The 24059-nt window shown below is 41.9% G+C and overlaps 2 protein-coding genes and 1 pseudogene across 3 annotated transcripts in view; 1 reads left to right on the plus strand and 2 right to left on the minus strand.

Moving 5' to 3' along the window:
• Positions 1 to 468: 468 nt before the first annotated feature.
• Positions 469 to 12901, minus strand: LOC139404898 (pleckstrin homology domain-containing family A member 8-like). The gene is made up of 13 exons (XM_071147439.1): positions 12721 to 12901; positions 12335 to 12451; positions 11613 to 11768; positions 9985 to 10097; positions 9616 to 9774; positions 8472 to 8503; positions 7863 to 7999; positions 6990 to 7323; positions 5393 to 5478; positions 4658 to 4716; positions 3692 to 3893; positions 3496 to 3557; positions 469 to 1929 (listed from the first exon to the last, which is right to left on the minus strand). Exons 1-13 carry the CDS (start codon positions 12758 to 12760, stop codon positions 1732 to 1734), a joined length of 1695 nt encoding a protein of 564 aa, XP_071003540.1. The 5' UTR covers positions 12761 to 12901; the 3' UTR covers positions 469 to 1731.
• Positions 12902 to 13309: 408 nt separating this feature from the next.
• LOC139404903 (peptidyl-prolyl cis-trans isomerase FKBP14-like) lies at positions 13310 to 15081 on the plus strand (annotated as a pseudogene).
• An 8104-nt stretch (positions 15082 to 23185) lies between these two features.
• Positions 23186 to 24059, minus strand: part of LOC139404901 (beta-chimaerin-like) — a 43757-nt gene continuing 42883 nt past the window's right edge. Inside the window, exon 13 of one of the 2 annotated variants that reach the window (XM_071147443.1) lies at positions 23186 to 24029. In XM_071147443.1, the coding sequence (XP_071003544.1) occupies positions 23858 to 24029 (172 nt within the window). In that variant the 3' untranslated portion in view covers positions 23186 to 23857. The remainder of the gene's footprint in view (positions 24030 to 24059) is intronic. The other variant, XM_071147444.1, reaches the window with a different exon arrangement.

Here is a 24059-nt window from a genome sequence, read left to right on the forward strand (position 1 = left end):
GCATTTATAAAGAGGCACTTGGATCGTGGGCTGGCAGGGGATCAATATAGACGCCAGTATCAATTTAAATAAATGAATGTAAAAGTTTTGAATTATATTTGCCATTTTCCCAATTAGAGCAATCAGTTGTTTGCATGTGTAGGTGATTGCCATGACTTGAATTTTACGTTCAGTTTTATCACCCCAAATGAAGTGAACAAATGAATTACTCTTACAAATGAACATAACCTTGTTTGACAATTATTTCTCACTGATATGAAAGGTCCTTATGCTTCCAAAACCATGCTCTCAACAAACTCAAGTGTCAGGACTCTTAAGAAAACCCCATGGAGAAGATGCCTTTCTCCAATGACTTCTGTGTAATGGAGAGTCATAATCAAGGGCTAGGAAGAGGGGATTTCACAGGGTTGTAATGGAAACTGAAATGCCCTAGGTAGAAATAACATCCAAATGACCAAAACATAGCCATTCACGATTTCATCAAGTTTAATACATATGTAAAAATGCCATCTTATGTACATTCGTATAAAATGTGTTCTGAAATTGTGAGATACAAAAACATTAGCATTAACACTAGAAATTATTCACAACAAGGAATCAGCCTATTGCACATCGGTCAGATATTCCTGCTTTGTCCAAATGGTTCAGTGCATCTATAACAAGACTGAATTAATGTCCAGAACTAAGAGGCCAAAGTTAGACTGCCTCTATGATGATCCCCGTTGTATTATTCTTAACCCACAACATCAGTCACAGAGAGGAAAGTCAGCTAATAGAAGACAATAACAATCTATCCACCATGATTGTTAATACATTTTGAATCAAGGCCTTGCTATACATTCCACTTCAGTTGGCACCTCAGTCGAACCCTATACATTAAAACATGGACATTTCCCATCCATATAGAACATGGTTTATTCCATAAGTTACTCATAAAGACTACATTTCAATGATTACGATAATGAGGAAAATAATAGTTCATGTTAATGTCACTTGGTAAACAATACATTTGTAGATGAGACAATGTGAGAGAATGAGAATGGTTCTGGAGGGAGGGAGGTGGGTTCTGGAGGGAGGAGGTGGGTTCTGCAGGGAGGAGGTTGGTTCTGGAGGGAGGAGGTTGGTTCTGGAGGGAGGGAGGAGGTGGGTTCTGGAGGGAGGGAGGAGGTGGGTTCTGGAGGGAGGGGGTTGGAGGAGGTGGGTTGGTGGTGGTACGCAGGTCATCCATGTAGATACAGTATATTGGTGTAGGAGTTCAGCAGGGATCAATACTAACACCGCTACATTATACTCTTCAGTGTTGTATGCAGTTCATTACATGCAGCCTATGTAGGCTGTCAAATAATGCTGTCAATAATAACAATATCAGCCTCAATTTAAAGTAAAAGTCCATATTTGTGCAATCTCAGCCACCAATGGCGCAGCTGTTCATAATGGAAGTGACTTCCAGGAGGGAAAAGAGCCTGAGTCTAAAGTACTGTACACTACATCAAGTACACCAGAGCCACTGCTCTGCTGCGGCGGCTCAGACCGGGCTCTCCTCTTCTACCTCCTCCACTTCCTCCTCCTCCTTCGTCACTGTATCCCAGATGGTCTGAGTCTGAGGGCTCTCTTCCTCCTCTGGTGTCCCTCTCAGGCCACCAGTTGGGATCTCGTCTCCTCCTCTCAGACCACCAGTTGGGATCTCGTCTCCTCCTCTCAGACCACCAGTTGGGATCTCGTCTCCTCCTCTCAGACCACCTCATCTGACTCCAGGTTGTATTCTTCATACAGGGCATCCAGGATGGCCAGTTGTTTCTCCATGGCAGGCAGGTAGACCCCCAGGTCCCGGTGCATGCCTGTGTTGAATCCTTCTTTCAGTTCCTCCCCCTCTCTGGACACCAGAGCCGCCGCAAAGCTGCTGTATGATGGCGCTGCTCGGAGGGCCAGCTGGGAACGGAGAGACGAAGTGTCACTAAGTCTCTTTTTTTGTCCATTAAAATAACATTGTTTATGTTGTAAATGACTATTGTAGCTGGAAACGGCAGATTTGTTTAATGGAATATCTACATAGGCCCATTATCAGCAACCATCACTCCTGTGTTCCAACGGCACGTTGTGTTAGCTAATCCAAGTTTATAATTTTAAAAGGCTAATTGATCATTAGAAAACCCTTTTGCAATTATGTTAGCACAGCTGAAAACTGTTGTGCGGATTTGAAGAAGCAATAAAAAAACGGACCTACTTTAAACTAGTTGAGTATCTGGAGCATCAACATTTGTGGGTTCGATTATAGTCTCAAAATGGCCAGAAACAAATAACTATTCTTAAACTCATCAGTTTCTTGGCAATTTCTCGCATGGAATAGCGTTCATTTCTCAGAACAAGAATAGACTGAAGATCTCGTACAACCACGCTGTGGACGTCCTGGGCTGGTGTGGTTATACGTGGTCTGCGATTGTGAGGCCGGTTGGACGCCAAATTCTCAAAAATGATGGAGGGGGCTTATGGTAGAGAAATTAAGATTAAATTCTCTGGCAACAGCTCTGGTAGACATTCCTGTAGTCAGTATGCCAATTGCACGCTCCCTCAACTTGAGACATCTGTGGCATTGTGTTTGACAAAACTGCACATTTTAGTGGCCTTTCATTGTCCCCAGCACAAGGTGCCCTTGTGTAATGATCATCCTGTTTAATCAGCTTCTTGATATGCCACATCTGTCAGGTGGATGGATTATCTTGGCAAGGGAGAAATGCTCACTATCAGGGATGTAAACAAATTTGGGCACAAAATTTCAGAGAAATAAGCTTTCGTGCCTATGAAAAATTTCAGGAAACTTTACATGTTGCATTTATATTTTTGTTCAGGATAATATTATTTCAGTTTGTGTGTGATATAGGGGTTATATACACATTATAAAGAAAACCTTTTTTATAAACAATGGAATCGCTGCCATGTTGATCTGAGCCTTGCTGTTAGAGAACATTAGTGTCTGACTTTCAGCTGTCGCAAATGCACCTCCCCCCGACTCCAGTCCTTGACAGTTGGTTGTTTTAGAATTACCACTCAAACGCGCCCAATATCTGCAGTGCTGCTCCTCGTCTTGCGGAGTCTCCCTTTAAATTATAAAGTCCATCTCAATGTGATCCGCAAGATTCAGAAGCTTGAAAACCCCATTAGAAAAAAAATCCTTAAACCCCATTTGTCTCCCAAAAAAAAACTACATTTTAGTTTTTATTTCAGTTTGTTTTGGAGTCAAAGATAAGTTTCAGTATAGCTTTTCAAACAGGTTTGTTAATTATTTTATTTCCGTTTACTAAATAGTTTTTGTTCCTTGATTAGTTTGTTTCAGTTGACTATAATAGCCTTAGTGCACGCACGCACAGACACACGCACGCACAGACACATGCCCGCCCGCCCGCCAAAGTGGGCCTAATCTTATGATGGGATACTTTTTCCAACTATAAACTGCTTCCTTAAAAAGAGCTTGAAGACTGATTATCAAGCATTACTCACAGCAAATACACCTCGCACAACCCATCCATGATACTGTCGCAGACTCCGTCCATAAGCATTACCTGAGTGGACGAGGGAGGGGAGTGTGTTAGGAATAGAGGACATTACGTAATACACTATATGACATCAAACCAAAAGAGGACTATCACCTAACCATTAACCGTGTGTGTGTACCAGTGTTGCGATGCTGACTCACCCAGCGCTCCGGGGATATCCCTTTCCCCAGAGTTGACCAGGGACAGGAACTCCTTGAGGAACTTGAGTCCTCGTTTGAGCCACAGCAGGGCCTCGGTGGCTGAGTTGCGGACTCGGGCCACGCCGGTCTGCACCTCGTGGAGCACTATGGTCTGCAGTGTGGGGAAGCTGCCCGGGTCCGACGACAGCTTCTGGTGGATCTTCTACAGACAGCCACACAGAGAGACAGAAGAACTTGTCGTCATAAAGACAATGTCTGATGACCAAACGGCACCCTATTCCCTTTATAGTACACTATATGTGCGCCCTGGTCAAAAGTAGTGCACTACATAGGGAATAGGGCGCTGTTTGTCACGCAGCCCCAGCAGTTCTTATAGGTTTCTAAATCTGGTTGGTCGTGTCGTGTTGTCACTTAGCAGGTTTACTTGTTCCATGACAACACTGGAAACCATAGCTTGTTATTTCTTGGTGGCGGTAGAGTAAAATAATTCTGTTAAAGCTCTGCTAGTGAAATGTTCCAGTGCTTTATACACACAGCACTGCCTAATGACAATATATCACTTTCACCTTCCAGCACAGAAATTGTTAGAACAGTATTTGTTTAGTGTGTATTCTGCCCAACTGAAGAGTTCACAGGGCGGGTTAAGGACCCTATTCCCTCTGTAGTGCACTACTTCTGTACTGCGCTACTGTATATAGGGAATAGGGTGCCATTTGGGACAGATCCAGTGGGTGTAAAAGTCCATTTGGTCCCATTGTAACTGCATGGATGGAGGAGAGTCCCTCTTGTGGTCATTTAGAGAACTGTTGATACCAGACAGGTTTATACAACATCTGCACCCAGAATGTTATGCTGATTTGAGCAGCTTTTTAAAAAGGTAGGCTTTAGTAAACTTAATCTAACTTTAATTTCCTGTAATGTAAAAATCTAACATTGTTCTAAACCCGAGACAGCCTTTCCTCTTACCTTGATGTTGCCTGTAAAATCCATTTTTACTGGACCAAATACTGTGGATCCTAGTTTGTCTGAGGAGAGAGAGTCCAATGTCACTTCAATGCTGGTAATTTTTGTTACACTATTGTTTGTCCTTGTGGGGTGGTTTCACGGACACATATTAAGGCTAGTCCTGGACTAAAAAAAAAAACTGTTTGACAGAGAATCTCCATTAAATGCTTTTGAGTCAAGAATGTGTGTTAATCTGTGTCCGGGACACCCCCCCCCTGGCGTTTTATTCCCCAGTAACCATTACAAATTGATGTAGACTTCAATAGAAGAGTAAATTGACAAAACAACTTAGTATAACATGGAAGAGATCGTAAGCCTGGAGGATCCAGAACAATGTGTGTAACATACAATTACATACCCGTAGCTCTCTATAGTTTATCACAGTGACATGCATTACGGTCGGATCACACGAACAATGGACAGAGGGCTGTTGTATGACTTCAAGATGGATTACACACTCCAGACTCACATTCACACACCCTCCCTCCCAGGAAACCCACCCACTTGATTAGTAAGATCAATTAGATGCAGACGAGGAGAACAGTATGAGAGGAGACTGAAGAAAGGAAACATGAACAGAACATGCACCACCACCAGGTGGAAAAGATTATTTACAACATGTTTCAGAAAAGATGGTATGATTGAAAAAAAAAAAAAAAGATGAAGAGACAGAGAGGAGTGAAGTGACCGTCCTACCTAATACAGGCACTATTGCATAGCATGAGTCCAAAAAGGCTTGTGTAGGAATACCACTGTCACCGTCCAGTCTTATATCACTAAATCTAAAGAGAAGTCAGAGAGATTCAAACAAGGGGAGATATTAGTGAGGTCCAGCATCGACAACCTTTATTTCATTCAATCAAACCAAAACAGAAAAGAAACAGATACAACCAAAGCCAAAGACAGCCTCCACACAAGACCATGCTGTCAGGCTATTGGGTGATTTGATACTTGTTTTGAGTTCTCTAACTTAGATACACCTGTATAATAAATAGTTCTAATGTATCAAAAGCATATCTGCTATGTTCCCCAACCTCTACGGCGTTGTTCTAAGGATTTCGTTTTCACTAGTTCTGTGTTGGATGTTTACTGCACTTAAACACGTTAACACTGCTTACATTGTCTCTCCCAGTCATTGGAATACTGTAATATCACAAGTGAACATCACGGTTATGATCATTCAATTCACGGTTATGATCGTTACAATCTTATCTTAATGCTGAATAACACTGTTAAAAAGGGGCTTTCAAATGTCATCAAAATGAAAATGAAAAGAAAGAGTGAAATGATTACCAAAAAAAAAACAACCCCAAAATCAGATGAGGGCATCTCTGTAATAGTCATGTGATCAACCGAGAACACACCAGTGTAAAACTTGTTATATGTTCAATTGGGTTTAAAAAGTCAACAAAAAATTGCTCTGTTTTAACCTAGTCAGTCATTAACAGCAACAGAGTTGGCAAGAGCACAAAGATCTGGGACCAGGCTAGTTCTCCCTTTTTGTTTTCGTACAGGCATGGAAAAATGACCTTTGCCCTTTCATACCCAAAGCATTAGCATTGGGCCTAAACAGTATATATCAGAGTAGCACAATTTGCAGCATAATCTGAACACACTAAATACATGAATCTCAATAATAAATACCTCATTGTGGAATCAACATCATTACAGTACCTAGAATAATTATAGGAAATATGGGGATTAATCCATTAGTGTATGTGTTGGCCCTTGTTCTGTCTAGTTACTGCTTGTGAAATATTAGCATTGGCCGCAGTAGTAAAACACCTACACTCTGGGGTGAAGTTTTCCCCGAGTTACAGATCTATCATCAGCTTCCCCTCCCACAATGCAACAAGTGAAATCTAGGCAAGCCTAAATATCTTATGTAGACTTTTCCTTCTTTTTTTCCCCCGTACCAGGCTAATTGTGCATATTCTAACCAAAAACATGCTTAATACAAGTCATTTCTCTTATTTCAAGATATTTAGCTAAATATTTTACCTTAATACAATGATGTCTATGCGTTCAATATGAAGGAAGATGGAGGTAGTTTCGTGAGCCAATGCTAACTAGCTTAGCGCAAAGAAAATGTCTTCTGCATCAGCTAGCATGCTAGCAGATACCCAAGACTTCCAGTCTTTGAGCTAACGCTACATTGCCAAAATCCCAAACTATCCCTTTAACCATTAGTGGGGGAAATGCAAAACTGACCACAGATCAGCATTCTAGGGTCAACTTCACCCTACACCGTAAGGTCTACAGTATGTGTCCCTCCTGCGGTGTGTCCCCATACCTGTGACTCATCGTACTGAAGAATGTGTCCACCTGCTCTGTCTCCTCCTCTTCTCCCTGTGGCTGGGCAGGCTGCTCCTCCTCCAGCTTGGCTTCCTCTTGGTCAGTGACAGCTTCCTGTTGGTTCTGGGTCACTTCCTGTTTCTCTTCTTCTTGGGCGTTGCTCATTTCCTGCTCCACCTCTTTGAATTCCTCCTCCTCCTCCTCCTCTTCCTGCTGTGCTGGTTGTTCGGTGTGTTCTGGGTCAGGGTTTGTGTGGGTGGTTTGGGTAGTGGCCTCCTCTTCCACTGCAGACTCCTCTGGGCCCTGGGGGTCCCCACCGACTGGGCTATTTTCTGTATGGCACAGAGAGACACACAACATGTTCACAAATGTTCTGTTCCAGTTGGCATGTATGAGCCATAGCAACTAGCATGTGAAACCCATTCAAGCAGAAATTGTCAATGTCATTTCAAGGAGAACTCTAAACCACTACCTTAAAAGTATCTAGGTGTGCCATATTGTGAAAGAAGCACTTTCTGAGTTCCACATTTATCAAGTGCCAGTGATACATCTAGCTTCGTACATTGGGGTCCGTTATTTTAATCAATGTTAAGATAAATATAATAAATCATTGTCTCCCATCTAGAAGACATTGCCAACTTCAGCTGGTCCTCTTTCTACAGAACTCTAGAAGACATTGTCAACTTCAGCTGCTCCTCTTTCTACAGAACTCTAGAAGACATTGCCAACTTCAGCTGGTCCTCTTTCTACAGGACTCCTGCATGGTGAGCAGTAAAAGGTCTCATGCTTTGGAGGTGAGTCTGGTTCACATACAGGGTGTGTGTGTGTATACATGTACATTTGAAAGGGCAAGTGTATTTAAATGAGAGACCTGTTGGGGGTGTTTGGGTGGTTCTCTCAGGGAGCGTGTCTGGTCCGTCTCGTTGGTCTGGTCCCTCTGCTCCAGAGTCAAGGCTCTGGTTGTCATGTGTTACAGATCCTCCTGAGATTTCTTTACACTCCCTGTGTCTGGAGAAAAAGACAATTAAGCCCCCCCCCACATCCCATAGAACAAGACAATAACCCCCTACATCCCAGAGAACAAGACAATAACCCCCCACATCACAGAGAACAAGACAATAACCCCCTACATCCCAGAGAACAAGACAATAACCCCCTACATCCCAGAGAACAAGACAATAACCCCCTACATCCCAGAGAACAAGACAATAACCCCCTACATCCCAGAGAACAAGCCAATAACCCCCTACATCCCAGAGAACAAGACAATAACCCCCCACATCCCGGAGAACAAGCCAATAATCCCCCACATCCCGGCCACAGAGTTATCATGGATACATATCTAATGCTGTAGTTTCATGCAGTTAGTGGACATGTAGCAGTTCATTGAAGATGGAGATAAGGGAGTGCTGGTGTAAAGGTTGAGACCGTGAGGAAAAAGTTAGCTTCAAACCAAACTTCTGAAAAGAGAGCCACCTACTTTTCCTGATTTGATCGATTGACAGGTTTGACCTGTGGAACAACAAAAAAATTGCACATTAGCCAAAGACAGAGCAGTATGAAGATAAAACGTTGGCTGGCTAAGCTCATGTGTAGAATCCCTGTCGTCTTGCACCAAACTGAGGCCGTCAAATCAAACGGTAGTCCTTCAAACGGTAGTCCTCCCGGGTGGCGCAGGGGTCTAGTGCACTACATGTGCCACCAGAGACTCTGGGTTCGAGCCCAGGCTCTGTCGCAGCCGGCCGCAACCGGGAGGTCCATGGGGCGACGCACAATTGGCCTAGTGTCGTCCGGGTTAGGAAGGGTTTGGCCGGTAGGGATATCCCGGTCTCATCGCGCACGGTGTTCTCCGACACATTGGTGAGGCTGGCTTCCGGGTTGGATGCGCGCTGTGTTAAGAAGCAGTGCGGCTTGGTTGGGTTGTGTTTCGGAGGACGCATGGCTTTCGACCTTCGTCTCTCCACGAGCCCGTACGGAGTTGTAGCGATGAGACAAGATAGTAACTACTAACAATTGGACACCACGAAAAGGGGGGTAACATTAAAAAAATACTTAAGATATTGGCTCCAATCTAGGTTGAGCCTTTAGATTGAGAAAATTAACAACTAAATAATCTTTTTCCACTTCTCTCAGACTTATAAAACGTGTTTCCACTCACTACCAAATATGGTGGTGAGAGGAAGCCCAGTGGCCGGCAGTGGTGAGAGGAAGCCCAGTGGCCGGCAGTGGGTGAAGATGGAACCAGATGGATTTTGGCCAACATTCTGCAAATTTTCTCATCAATTAAACATTTGATCGCAATCTACATGCACCACCTTCATGTTACAAACAGAGTGGACTAAGTTTTGTAGACTTTACCATTTGCCAAAGTTTTAAAATTGTTGTTACTTAGTAGTGCAAATTCAAATTGAGTTGTTGCACATGCTCACTCCATGGTAGGCGCAAATATGCAAAGGAATGCTAGAACGCACCAATAGGATCTCGCTAGTTCGTGCTTGGCTCTGCCCACCTCCTTGCTTGTTCTGCCCAATATGACAATTTTTTTCTCATTTGAAACGACGGGCTGTGGTCTATCTTGGTTTAGTTATAAAAAACCTTTGGCATCTCTCTGTGTACGCCGGTACCTTCTGGGGTTTGATGGTTGCCACGGGAGGTGACCCGGGTGGGGTCTTTGTGGCCTGGTCTGAGCTGAAGGTGCGGTTGGCGATCAGCATGCACTCCTCCAACGTCTTGATGAAGGTGGTGCATGTAGATTTCACCATGGTGCCAGGGTTCTCCCCAGCCTGAAACAGACACACAGATATACACAACCATCAACTCCTAAGCAGATTGCTTATCCCTTGCTTGTGCTGTAAAAGTGACTGGCCATTTGCATTGCAACATAATCCACTGGCGATTCAAACAGAGCATACATACTGAACTCAGTGAGAAAAGGTTCTGGTTGCACAGAGAGTAAATAGTCCATTGAAACCTCACCCCGCCCTCTGTCTTACCTCCTCAGTCTCCTCACTGTCCTTGATCTGGTTAACTTGCTGGAAGAGAAGGTCACAGTACAGCCTCAACTCTGACATCTTGGTCTTAAGAGCCTCTGTGTTCTCCTGGTGCTCTGAGGGAGAGAGAGAGAGACACGATGTCGCTTCTTGAAAATATCCTTGGTTGTGTTAGGTGAATATTTAAGATGAATAAAGATCATTCTCTGCATACATTTACCTCTCTATAATACACAATGTCCAGTGTTCTGTTGGTGGCTCTCTATAATACACAATGTCCAGTTGGTGGCTCTCTATAATAAACAATGTCCAGTTGGTGGCTCTCTATAATACACAATGTCCAGTGTTCTGTTGGTGGCTCTCTATAATACACAATGTCCCGTGTTCTGTTGGTGGCTCTCTATAATACACAATGTCCAGTGTTCTGTTGGTGGCTCTCTATAATACACAATGTCCAGTGTTCTGCTGGTGGCTCTCTATAATACACAATGTCCAGTGTTCTGCTGGTGGCCCTCTATAATACACAATGTCCAGTGTTCTGTTGGTGGCTCTCTATAATACACAATGTCCAGTGTTCTGTTGGTGGCTCTCTATAATACACAATGTCCAGTTGGTGGCTCTCTATAATACACAATGTCCCGTGTTCTGTTGGTGGCTCTCTATAATACACAATGTCCAGTGTTCTGTTGGTGGCTCTCTATAATACACAATGTCCAGTTGGTGACTCTCGGGTTGATGGTCACTAGACTGGATGCTGTATGTTACGGATTAAACTCATATCTGTTGATAGTGAATGACACCAGTGTCTGAAACACTGTGATCCTGTAGAAGCTGACAGTCACTGCCTTTTGTTTTTAACTTCATACAAGCCTTCTGGGCTGGTGTTTACAAAGCAGTCTGCTGATTAGGATTTAGTCTCAGAGAAGGCCAGGTAGACATTTTCTCTGCTGCTGTGCTGGAGGCGTCTCCCTGTTATAACTTGTAATAAACAGGATTGGCTAACGGAGACTGCTCTTCTCTTTTGTTCACCTGGAAATTAATTTTACTAGTTACGTCCCAAATGACACCCTATTCCCTATTTAGTGCACTACTTTTGACCAGGGTCAATAGGCAAGTAGTGCACTATATGGGAATAGATGCCATTTGGGATGCGGAGGTTCTCACGTACTTGCTGTAGATCATCAACTAGTCAGCAGCGGGACCATTTTTTTATTGAGCTGGGCCGGAACATAATTAAAAATCATTTGTAGTATATTTGACAAAAACATAATCATTTCAAACCTTGCTTACATTTATACGATCACGTCTCTATTATGTGGGAATACTTTGGAACAGATTTTACAGTCTCACGTCCAACAAATAAACACCTTGTTTTGTTTTTTTTTTTGCTCAGAAAACTTGGGTGATTTTATTTGTCCCTCCCTCGGGCCACCAGTTGAGGAATATAAACACATTCATTTCATGAAGTCAGTTGGATAGCTTTTAACAGGTACACCTACATGTCCATGGTAGGCACCAGGCTACAACAGGTAAAACCAAGCCAAATACCCACACAGCAGCATGAAATCGTGTTTCAGTCAAGTTATTGTGTTTTCAGACTTGTGTGGAGTAACCCAAAGCTATCACCTTACCTTTCTCTCTCTTGGTTCGGTTGTCTGTGAGGCAGGCCTTTGCAGATCCCAATGCGACCAGCCATTTCTGCCTCTCCGCTGCGTTGATTGCTCTGAGATAGAAGTACTGTTCTCCAGGGATGGTCAGGTCAACCCGTGTGAAGTCAGAGGAGTGGACTAGTAGGGAGAGATGGTGGAAGAGAGAGAAAGACAGAAAGTGGGTAAACCCCAGTTAACAGCAGACTCAAGGGTGTAGGACAGTGGTTCCCAACCTTTTTTTGGTTACTGTACCACCAACTGAATTTAGCTCTGCCCGGAGTACCCCCTCATGTGCCATTTACCAGTAGGCCTATGGGCTCATGAGTCTTCTCAAGTACTCCTGTGGATAGGCCAAGTACCCCAGGTTGGGAACCACTGGGGTAGGAGACATTTTGGCAATCATATGTGGTTGTTAAGTTGTCTATAGTTTGTCTGCCTTTGTATATTCCACTTAATTTGTACACTAGAGTGCACGATATGTTGGGTCATGGGTCACATGTATATAGGCACACAGGTAAGCAGGAAGTGGGAAAGAGTTTTTCAAATGGAAGGTTTGGGGACAACAACAATATAGACTAAGCTTCAGATTGACTCTTCAGTAGGGTGTAGCCCTATCTAGTTCAAAGGACTGCAACAGTTAGCATGTTGTCATAATACAGGCCACTGTGTCTGTACCAAGCCAATAATAGCTACCAAGTACCAACCTTGTATTTCACACACTGAGATTTTGATGCTTCCCTTGCATCCTTTCCAGGAGTCCTCTTGCGAGTCATAGTAGGACAAAGTCCCTCCTTCCAGTACAAACCAGCGAGGCTGCCAACCTGGAAAAAAGGATGTTGATAACTATGACCACTGTGAAAAACAACATTCACTATTCATTGTAACCTGTAGTTGCCAGCTATCTAGCTAACAGAGCAATACACATGACTCAGTGCCATCCAATTACAATTAGCTAACTAGCTAGCTAAGGTTAGATCATGTTGTTTTTCTGGTTGATTACCTGTCCAGCTAGTTGTTAGCTAGCTAGCTAACAATCTGATTCAAAGCTGACTTATTCAGAAGCTCAGTTAGCTGCTTAGTTTCTTCTTACCACTTATGTAATTTGTCCACTTGAATAGGATTCCCTCCATTCTTCATCTGTTTCTGAGGTTCATTACTTGTTTACTAGAACAAGACGCCGGCCACAGCTGATCCTGGAGACTCAATTTCATTCCCAAGTAAGATTTTCGGAAATAAAGGACCCGTTTCATTTGGATACGACAGAAAAGTACGTAAATCATACATGAATGGGGTTCCATGTGATCGCGTGAGATCCCGCCCAGTTCTATGACGTCAAAGGATTTGCGTTTAAGGCCCTGTGGACGTGACAATGTGGGAGGAACTATGTATGTCCTCCAATGAACAGAAACTATTTAGAAATTGGGTGCGGCCTCCAAAAATTCTCTCCAATCGCAAAAAAGATGGTCTCACAAGTGAACATTTTGCAAGTACCCCTGTCAGTTTGACTGCCACGTAGCTATCAATTGGGCTAGACTCCATACAAGTTTGCTGCACACTTGTTAGTCAGGCCTAGTCGGCTTAGTTGTGTACTCTGGTGTGATTAATCTATCTATCCAACCAGAAACCACTGAAATGTTACTTTTATATTTTTGCCAATTTTTTTCGTGCTTTTTATATATATGAATGGCGCTAAACTACCCGAACCAGTGGTGAAAATTGAGGTTTTGCATAAACCCTTTGCCTGCTTTCAGAAGTCGAAATATGGAGACATACTTCTTGTGCACTTGGAGGGATTTCTGGAGAGCAATGGCACCATGTTTCATTCCAGGTGACTTGTTGAAACCGATATGAAATGCTCTGTTGATTGGATAAGGTTCCGTTGCCTGTTGCTGCAATCTTAGTCTACTAACCAATGGTCAACCAGTCCATCATACTCAAGGGTTGAATTGAGATCTTGAAGTTGGCACAAAAAAAAACCAGTTGCCCACCAAATGAATCCCCTTAATCATACTCCCATAACACCTGCATGTTTGTCGACATTGACAATCGATGTGTTTGTTTTTCTGAGTAACCGTTTGGTTAAAGGGACAGTCCAATCAAAAATTATATTTTGGTATTTTGTCAATTAGTCCACCATTAATACAATCCTAAAAATAGTGCATGCCAGAACTGTGTTTTTGCGTGTGAACCAGAGGAGGCTGGTGAGAGAAGCTATAGGAGGATGGGCTCATTTTAATGGCTGGAATGAACGGTATCAAGTATATGGAAACTACATGTTTGACTCCGTTCCATGAATTCCCTTCCAGCTATGACAATGAGCCCATCCTCCCATTGCTCCTCCCACCAGCTGCCACTGGTGTGAAATCGTCCTTTAATTTAGTGGTTACTGATTTTTCTTTAAGAACACTATGATGGATCTGTGTGACTCTTGTCAGCTGTAACCACAGGGACAAGAAGCCAGTGTGGTTCACCCTGGGGATCTGAGAGGTGATCAATGGTTGGGATAAGGGGCTGAAGAACATGTGTCCAGGAGGGAGGAGGGAGCTCATTAGCCCCCCCAGCTCTGGCCTATGGCAAAGAGGGAAAAGGTATTGCACATGTATTAACCTATGACTACCAGTAGCCTAGTGCTTACCTAACCCTTCATACCCAATTACAGAACATTAGCCTGATCATTAGTGTGAACGTTAGTGTGATCTCCTAAAGCACTGAAATCCATAATTACTTTAATTCGCTAGGTGATTATTTTGTGTCAAGGGTCAATGTCATCGGATGCACCACAAATGGGACAATGCTTTACTTTTGACTAGAGCGCTCTGGATGAAATAAGTCCACTAGGGAATAGGATGGCATTTGGGAAACAGCCATCGTGTTATATTGTTCACGTGTATTTTGTCAGGTAAAATCCCCCTGAGAGGACGTTGATCTTTGACATTGAGATCATGGAGATTCGGAACGGTCCCAGGTCCCATGAGTCGTTCCAGGAAATGGATCGAAACGATGACTGGAGGCTCTCCAAACCAGATGTAGGCATCAGAGGACTCTACACACGGCAGGGATTAGTGGACCCTCCAGTCACAAGCTACATGTGACTCATGTTTTTGCGAGGCAGAGGATCCCTGGTTCGAGCTCAGTAAGGGACAGGGTACCTAAGGAAGGAAGTGATACTGTTAAGCAAGCTACAGCGATACTGTTACACCAGGATAAACTCAATCAAGCCCAGTATTTGAACCCAGGTCTAGTGATTGTTAATCTCCTGTAGGCAGATTATTTTACTTCTGGGTTACAGAGATGAGGTGTTTGTTAATGTGAGGGTTTTATGTTTTCTCTGTGACAGGTGAAGGAAGAAAGAGTTTGAAAGACATGGCTACCCTACACGCGTCATGAGGCGATGGTGCAGGACTTATTCATATCTTCTAGAGAGTTTACCTACAAACATAATGAGCTGTAGAAGTCTGAAATGGTTTACAGTAGGTCAAGCGACTGTCTGTGTCGTTAGCCCAGGTATAAACCAGCCTTTACTCCTATTAACATGACATTTTAACTGTTTAATCGGTCATGAACGTACAATTAAAGTGTTCTGAGGAGCGCTCAGGATTTACTGCTTTATATTTATGTGATATGGGTATTTTTCTGGGTTTTGCGGGTATGAAAATGCCATTTTTTAATGTTTTTATTTTACTAGGCAAGTCAGTGACTTGAACAAATTCTTATTTACAATGACGGTCTACCGGGGAATAGTGGGTTAACTGCCTTGTTCAGGGGCAGAACAATAGATTTGATCCAGCAACCTTTCGGTTACTGGCCTAACACTCTAACCACTAGGCTACCTGCCTCCCCAACTGCCTTGAAGACGTATCATAGAGAACACTAAATCCATCCACTGCATTTCTACCCAATGTGACCCATGTACAGTTATTCACATTCATTTCAATGATTTTCTGTATAGATACATATTTTTGTGTTAGTCTTTAGTTCAAGTACAAGGTTGATGGTGAATGATGGGGTCACCAGTTTGTAAAGTATCATACAGTATTCATAAGAATATCTGTATTTGTCAGCCACTGAAATAAAATGCCTTTTCATAAATCTCTCAGGAGAGTCATGTACTCCCCACACCCCATGGCAAACATGGCCAAGTTGCAACTGTGCCACCAAGGCCTAGAGAGGCACTGATAGTAGAGTACAGGATGAACAGTAGAGGGCGCTCTTTCTTCTGTTTTCATACCAATACCCAAAGTCCAGAACAACTCCTTTGCTTACTTGGAGAGAACAGTTGAAGTGAAAAGCTCACAGAAGCCATTCCATCACAAATATTTGTCCCCCTTTTTCACACCATCTGTAACACGGGTGAATAAGCAGATTACATAGAGCAGCGGGGAATACAGTATGTACTTCTGCATGAATCTGAGTTGAAAAATAATTAACCAGATCATTCCTTTATACTGTACATTTCACTTAAATAAGGTCGTCAGTCAGCCATTATCCAGTTCCGGCACTGTCATTATCAGGTCATGGCACTGTCATTAGCAACCATTATCAGGTCCTGGCACTGTCATTAGCAGCCATTATCAGGTCCTGGCACTGTCATTAGCAGCCCTTATCAGATCCTGGCACTGTCATTAGCAACCATTATCAGGTCCTGGCACTGTCATTAGCAACCATTATCAGGTCCTGGGACTGTCATTAGCAACCATTATCAGGTCCTGGCACTGTCATTAGCAACCATTATCCATTCCCGGCACTGTCATTAGCAACCATTATCAGATCCTGGCACTGTCATTAGCAGCCATTATCAGGTCCTGGCACTGTCATTAGCAACCATTATCAGATCCTGGCACTGTCATTAGCAGCCATTATCAGGTCCCGGCACTGTCATTAGAAGCCATTATCAGGTAGCAACCATTAATGCACTGTCATTAGCAACCATTATCAGATCCTGGCACTGTCATTAGCAACCATTATCAGATCCTGGCACTGTCATTAGAAGCCATTATCAGGTCCTGGCACTGTCATTAGCAGCCATTATCAGGTCCTGGCACTGTCATTAGCAGCCATTATCAGGTCCTGGAACTGTCATTAGCAACCATGCCGTTCACATGAACCATAATGAGTTACAGTAGCTACCTCGAATCCAGTAAGGAGGAACTGGTCATTCGGATCTATCAATAATTTATTGTAATAAGCCAAGGTAATTCTGTTTCTAATAATGGTGCTCTAAAAGGCAAGAATGTATGATTTAAAAATAACCCCAGTAGCCCCAGGGAAGCTGCTGTCTAAACATTTCACCACACCCAGAGGCCTAGCAATAGAACAATGACAATGGCTACATCTATTGTGTGGTTCGAGGTCATGCATCCATTGATCTTCTAGAAACCAGGATAAACCAGAATCTTGAAAATTCTAAATGTGTATAGACATCTAGATGAATTTAGATTTCTAGATATATTTATACTTCTAGGTGTATTTAGACTTCTAGGTGTATTTAGACTTCTAGATGTATTTAGACTTCTAGGTGTATTTAGACTTCTAGGTGTATTTAGACTTCTAGGTGTATTTAGACTTCTAGATGTATTTAGACTTTTAGGTGAATTTAGACTTCTAGGTGTATTTAGACTTCTAGGTGTATTTAGACTTAGACTTTTAGGTGTATTTAGACTTCTAGATGTATTTAGACTTCTAGGTGTATTTAGACTTCTAGGTGTATTTAGACTTCTAGATGTATTTAGACTTTTAGGTGAATTTAGACTTCTAGGTGTATTTAGACTTCTATGTGTATTTAGACTTCTAGGTGTATTTAGACTTCTAGGTGTATTTAGACTTTTAGATGTATTTAGACTTTTAGACTTTTAGATGTATTTAGACTTTTAGGTGTATTTAGACTTCTAGATGTATTTACTTTTAGACTTCTAGGTGTATTTAGACTTCTAGGTGTATTTAGACTTCTAGGTGTATTTAGACTTTTAGGTGTATTTAGACTTCTAGGTGTATTTAGACTTTTAGGTGTATTTAGACTTCTAGGTGTATTTAGACTTCTAGGTGTATTTAGACTTTTAGACTTAGACTTTTAGGTGTATTTAGACTTCTAGATGTATTTAGACTTCTAGGTGTATTTAGACTTCTAGGTGTATTTAGACTTCTAGGTGTATTTAGACTTCTAGGTGTATTTAGACTTCTAGGTGTATTTAGACTTGTAGGTGTATTTAGACTTCTAGGTGTATTTAGACTTTAGATTTATTTAGACTTTTAGATGTATTTAGACTTTTAGACTTCTAGGTGTATTTAGACTTCTAGGTGAATTTAGACTTCTAGGTGAATTTAGACTTCTAGGTGTATTTAGACTTCTAGGTGTATTTAGAATTTTAGATGTATTTAGACTTTTAGACTTCTAGGTGTATTTAGACTTCTAGGTGTATTTAGACTTTTAGATGTATTTAGACTTCCATCCTAATATGTATATATTTCTTAATTCCAATTCTTTTACTTTTTAGATGTGTGTATTGTTTTGGATTGTTAGATATTACTGTTGGAACTAGGAACATATCCATTTTGCTATACCCGCAATAACATTTGCAAATATGTATGTGTGACAAATAACATTTTATTTTATTTGAGATGTATTTAGACATTAAGATGTATTTAGCTTTCTTCACCATATCTGTTATTAAGTGAAAATAAAACACAAAGTAAACCAAATAGCATATTTACACATTTATTTACAACATTGTAGATGTTTTTTCTTCATATACATCTCTGAAGTAAACTTTTAGCAGACTGGTAACAATGATGACAGAAGGCATAGTCCATTCAAAACAGATATTTTGAGATCGTGACTAAATAGTAAATATATTATCCACAATAAATATGTAACAAAGGTGTATTAACGTCATATGTAACTCCTGAGTGAGTGTGTGTCTGTGTGTGTGTGTGTGCGTACATTGCAGTACAAAATATATGTTTATTTTTTACATTTAAAGTATTATGTGATGTAAACAACTAAATGTAATCTTACAATCTCCTGAACACTAGCTAATGTACATGCTGGCATATCCTTCATTCACATCCTCTGTAACAGTTCATTACTGCAGTGGTTCCCAACCAGTGGTACTAAGACCCCTGGGTGTACCTGGTCTATCCACAGGGGTACTTGAGAAGACTCATGAGACCATAGGTTTACTGGTAAAATACACATGAGCGGGTACTCTAGGCAGAGCAAAATTCAGTTGGTGGTACAGTAACCAAAAAATGGTTAGGAACCACTGCATTAGTGCATACTAGACCTTAGGTAGCCTAGTACAGTATGAACAGAATCAGATTAATCCAACATGATCTAAATAAAGTTTGGTTGTATGTGAGTCCTTCATATCAAACCACCTCAAGTCCTTCATATCAAACCACCTCAAGTCCTTCATGTCAAACCACCTCATGTCCTTCATATCAAACCACCTGAAGTCCTTCATATCAAACCACCTCAAGTCCTTCATATCAAACCACCTCAAGTCCTTCATATCAAACCACCTCAAGTCCTTCATATCAAACCACCTCAAGTCCTTCATATCAAACCACCTCATGTCCTTCATATCAAACCACCTCAAGTCCTTCATATCAAACCACCTCAAGTCCTTCATATCAAACCACCTCAAGTCCTTCATATCAAACCACCTCAAGTCCTTCATATCAAACCACCTCAAGTCCTTCATATCAAACCACCTCAAGTCCTTCATATCAAACCACCTCAAGTCCTTCATATTAAACCACCTCAAGTCCTTCATATCAAACCACCTCAAGTCCTTCATATCAAACCACCTCAAGTCCTTCATATCAACCACCCACCATATCAAACCATCTGTCCATATCAAACCACCTCATGTCCTTCATATCAAACCACCTCAAGTCCGTCATATCAAACAAACACACAAAAACCAATTTAAACAAATGACAAAATAAGTAATTGACCCTGGCTGGATATATTTGTAACATTAGATACCATGTGCTTTAGGCTGTGTGTGTATGAAATATGAAAACATACTTGAAAATTGATATTGTAGGAGACCTTAACCCACACCTAGTGAAGTGGGATGGTGCCTGTGAGCCCATTTGAGAGGCGTGTACACATGAGAGAGACTTGGTATAGAGAAGTGTGGGGACACTCTCCTGAAGGAAGGTGGTAATATTGTAACCTTAACCCAGAACTCCTGGCATTAAGGTCTTGGCTTGACAGTTACCGGACCCTGGTTTGAATCCCGGACGGAGCTACTTCCCGAATTCACTATAAAATGATTATGAAATCATTCTTTACAATTATTTGATACTTCATAACTATTCCGTATCCATGCTTCATTGGCCTAGACATATTATGAATTAGGTGTATACCTAATATATTAACCTGGTGATAGGCGCAATTGATGAACATGATGAAAGTTATATCTTTAAAAAATGCCTCAAAATATATTCATATTTCATCATCAATGCTCCATGCTCCATAACAGGTTGCGGTCTGGCAGGTATAATGATCATGATGTAGCCTGGACTACTTAGCAACAGCAGTCGCAGCAACACTTCCACTGAAGTTGTTATTGTCAGGTATGGTCCCCCGTACTCTTCTGTTCTCCTTAAAACGTCCAGAACGTGAAACTTTGAGATTCCGTCTACAGGTTTTCTCATTGAACATTGGCTCAAACTCTGCATCGTCAAAGGCTTCGGCATCTGGGAAGGTTTCCTTTCCCTTTGAGTCCGGGGTAGATTTGGAGGAGATAGGAGACATCTTCTCCCCAGAAGGTTGGGTCTCACCAGATTCTTGGGTTGTTGGAATACTCTTCCTTGTCACAAATGCTCTCCACCAAGGGTATTTCACAGGCGCTGCCATATCTGGACCATTAAGTTTCACCTGCAAGATGCATTAGTGTATGTCAATATAGACAAACTGGTGTTGAGAAAAAATAATCAATCATGCCATAAAAATTCTATCAATAATAGAAAATATAGGAAGTCATGTTCATATAGCTGTCATGTAAACATGCTATACGTTTGTGATCAGCCATGATGGATAATATGTCATACACCTGCCATCAACTCACCTGTATGTTTTCAGCCCTCTGGTGTCTCCTTTAGTATCTCCAAGGGGGTTCAACGTGAGGTTAGTCCTCGGCTGAGGACAACATGACCCGCACACAGACCTTCTAAGACCGTGTAGATTCCAAGTTGTTTACAGCTGCATCCACTTGGAAGACTCAATCTACAACATCCAATCAAGGCTAGAATCTACACGAAGGCCAATGTTTTAAGTAGAAAAACGACTGTAAATAACTGACTTCTGATGTATTCCTTGTCACTGAGAGGCAACAAATGTTACAGGTATCGGAATACAGCTGTCTATATCGCCTACAAACAAAACCCCACCCATGCACACCTGATTGGTGCACGTAAACTGGGAGAGAAGTTACCTCCCTGGAAGCCTGCAGGAAGAATACCTGACCTGACAGCCAGAGTAACACAGTATCTGAGAACTAGACACACAGAAGAAACAATACATGCAAAGTCCTCCACACCCTTACATTTAGAAACAGGGTGACTAATCATGCTGAGTCCCAAATTGGCACCCTATTCCCCACATAGGGCACTACTGTTGACCACAGTCCTATGGAACCTGTTCAAAAGTAGTGCACTATATAGGGAATAGGGTGCCATTTGAGACACATTCCATGTGTGTACCCTCAGGTACAGGGCGTCCACCATTGTTGCTCTCTTCAGCACCAGCGCTATTGAGCCATCGTTGTCCTATTGAAGGTGTGGTAGAGTACGTGTGTGTTGTCGTTGCATTGCACCATGACGCAGACATTGCTTTGAGCAATTGAATTGTAGCCTATCCTAAACGTACACATAAAAGATGGAGCAAAATGTCATTTTACATCCTTTTAATAAATCAGCATTTGATAAATTACAATCTTAATTGCACCCATCACAAAAATACTTTTAATAAAATGGATTCGTAGAAAGGATTTCAATTATTATCAATAATGGAAAACAGAGATGGTGTAAACTCTGTCGCCGTGACGTTGTTTGGAGAAGGCGAGCTCCACATCACCTATAGCTGCTCCAGGCAGTTTTATAGTCTGAACATTTACACTTCATGTTTCCTGACTTTAGTATGTGTCAAATAGTGGCAGAACACTACGAGGTCTAGTCCTTACCCATACTAGATGTTTGGCAGTCTACGAGTAGCTATTACTGAACAAAAATATAAACGCAACATGTAGTGTTGGTTTCATGAGCTGAAATAAGATCCCAGTAAGATCCCCAATAAGATCCCAAATGTTCCATACACACAAAAAGCTTATTTCTCTAAAATGTTGTGCACACATTTATTTACATCCCTGTGAGTATTTTTCCTTAGTCAGGATAATCCAACCACCAGACAGGTGTGGCATATCAAGAAGCTGGTTAAACAGCATGATCATTACACAGGTGCACCTTGTGCTGGGGATTATAAAAGTTCACTCTAAAATGTACAGTTTTGTCACAACACAATGCCACAGATATCTCAAGTTTTGAGGGAGCGTGCAATTGGCAAGCTGACTGCAGGAATGTCCACCAGAGAATTGAATGTTCATTTCTCTACCATAAGCAGGCATATTTTTAGAGAATTTGGCAGTATGTCCAACTGACCTCACAACCACGTGTAACCACGTCATCCCAGGACCTCCACATCCAGCTTCTTTACCTGCGGGATTGTCTGAGACCAGCCACCCGGACAGCTGATAGAACTGAGGAGTATTTCTGTCTGTAATAAAGCCCTTGTGTGGGGAAAAAAACAAATTCTGATTGGGCAGGGGAGCACCCATGGGTAGGCCTGGGAGGACATAGGCCCACCCAGTCTTATGAAATCCATAGATAAGGGCCTAATTCAGTTATTGCGACTGATTTCCTTATTTGCACTGTAACTCAGTAAATTCTGTTGAAATTGTTGTATGCTGCGTTAATATTTTTGTTCAGTGTGTGTATATACATATATTACCCCATGGTATTCCACTAAAGTATGAATATTAATATATATATTATATTAATTCATTTAAAAGAATGAGAAGTTCGATTCAAAAGTTCTGTAAACATTTAGGCTCACACACATTTCACCCAAACCATATACTACTATAACTCGGCCTATTTTTATAGTACCAGCAAACCGTTGCAGATGGAACTTCAACCGTGCCACTCAAAATATGTTTCTAAGCATTTCCTTACAAGTTTAACCTGCTCTGTTTACCAATTCCTTTAGGGTTTTGTTGTTTTTTGACAATGGAACACATCGCAGATCCTTGACAACCTATCAGTTTCAGGGTGAAAAAAAGCACATGATGCTGAAAACATAAAGAAATCTTCACAAAATAAATTGATCAGCACAGTGCTTCATACATAGACCATCCATCCATATCTCACCCTACAGGATCACACAGTTACTGAGTCATGAGACTCATTGACCAAGAAGCACACAACGAACACACTTGAGCAGACAATCACTATACAGACAGACATCAACCAAGAAGAATGTGTTAGTGTGATGATGCTAGATTTATGGAAACATGTTTTTATTGTCACAGACACCGGAAAACGGGCAGTGAAATGTGTTGTTTTACAGGGTCAGCCATGGTAGTACAGCGACCCTGGAGCAAATTAGGGTTAAGTGCCTTGCTCAAAGGCACATTGACTGATTTTTAACCTTGTCGGCTCGGGTATTCAAACCAGCAACCTTCGTTTACTGGCCCAACACTACTTGACTCCATGAAAGGTGTGTGGAAATGTTGGAATCAATGGCTTTTTCTAAAATGGCACCCTACTCACTATATAGTGTACACTACTGTTAACCAGAGCCCTATGGGGCCTGTTCAGAAGTAATGAAAATAGGGTGCCATTTGGGACGTATCCAGTACCTTGTCCCTCTTAAGGAGAATATGTCAGGATGTGACAACCTTTGACCTTTTACTGTAACAAGACATGATGTCTGACTGACGTACCACAGACTCAACTTCAACACTCATGCTTATGGGAGAGAAGTAATGGAAGCTAAAATCTGACCACAATAGAAACATTTGGGAATTTTGACACTTCATATGATGACAGACATGATGGCTTGAGATTCCTCTGGTATGGAATAAATCAAACATCCTATTCCTGCCCAGCAACAGACAGGGCTCCAGCCCATCCTGCCCAGCAACAGACAGGGCTCCAGTCCTTCAAAACAAGACGTCTTCATGCTCTATCAGGAGCTGTATGATGAGTTTCTGATGCCTCATGTCGTTCAGAGTGGCCAGGGCGTTCTGTTCAGGCGGCTGCATTAACGTCGGACCAAACACAATCCCCAGGTTCTCAGAATTCATGAAATTGTCCTTTTCAAACATGGTGACCCTGTGAGAAAGATGATTATTATATTAGTCA

The sequence above is a fragment of the Oncorhynchus clarkii genome, unplaced genomic scaffold (assembly GCF_045791955.1).
Source record: "Oncorhynchus clarkii lewisi isolate Uvic-CL-2024 unplaced genomic scaffold, UVic_Ocla_1.0 unplaced_contig_7861_pilon_pilon, whole genome shotgun sequence".
NCBI classification, from domain to species: Eukaryota; Metazoa; Chordata; class Actinopteri; order Salmoniformes; family Salmonidae; genus Oncorhynchus; species Oncorhynchus clarkii.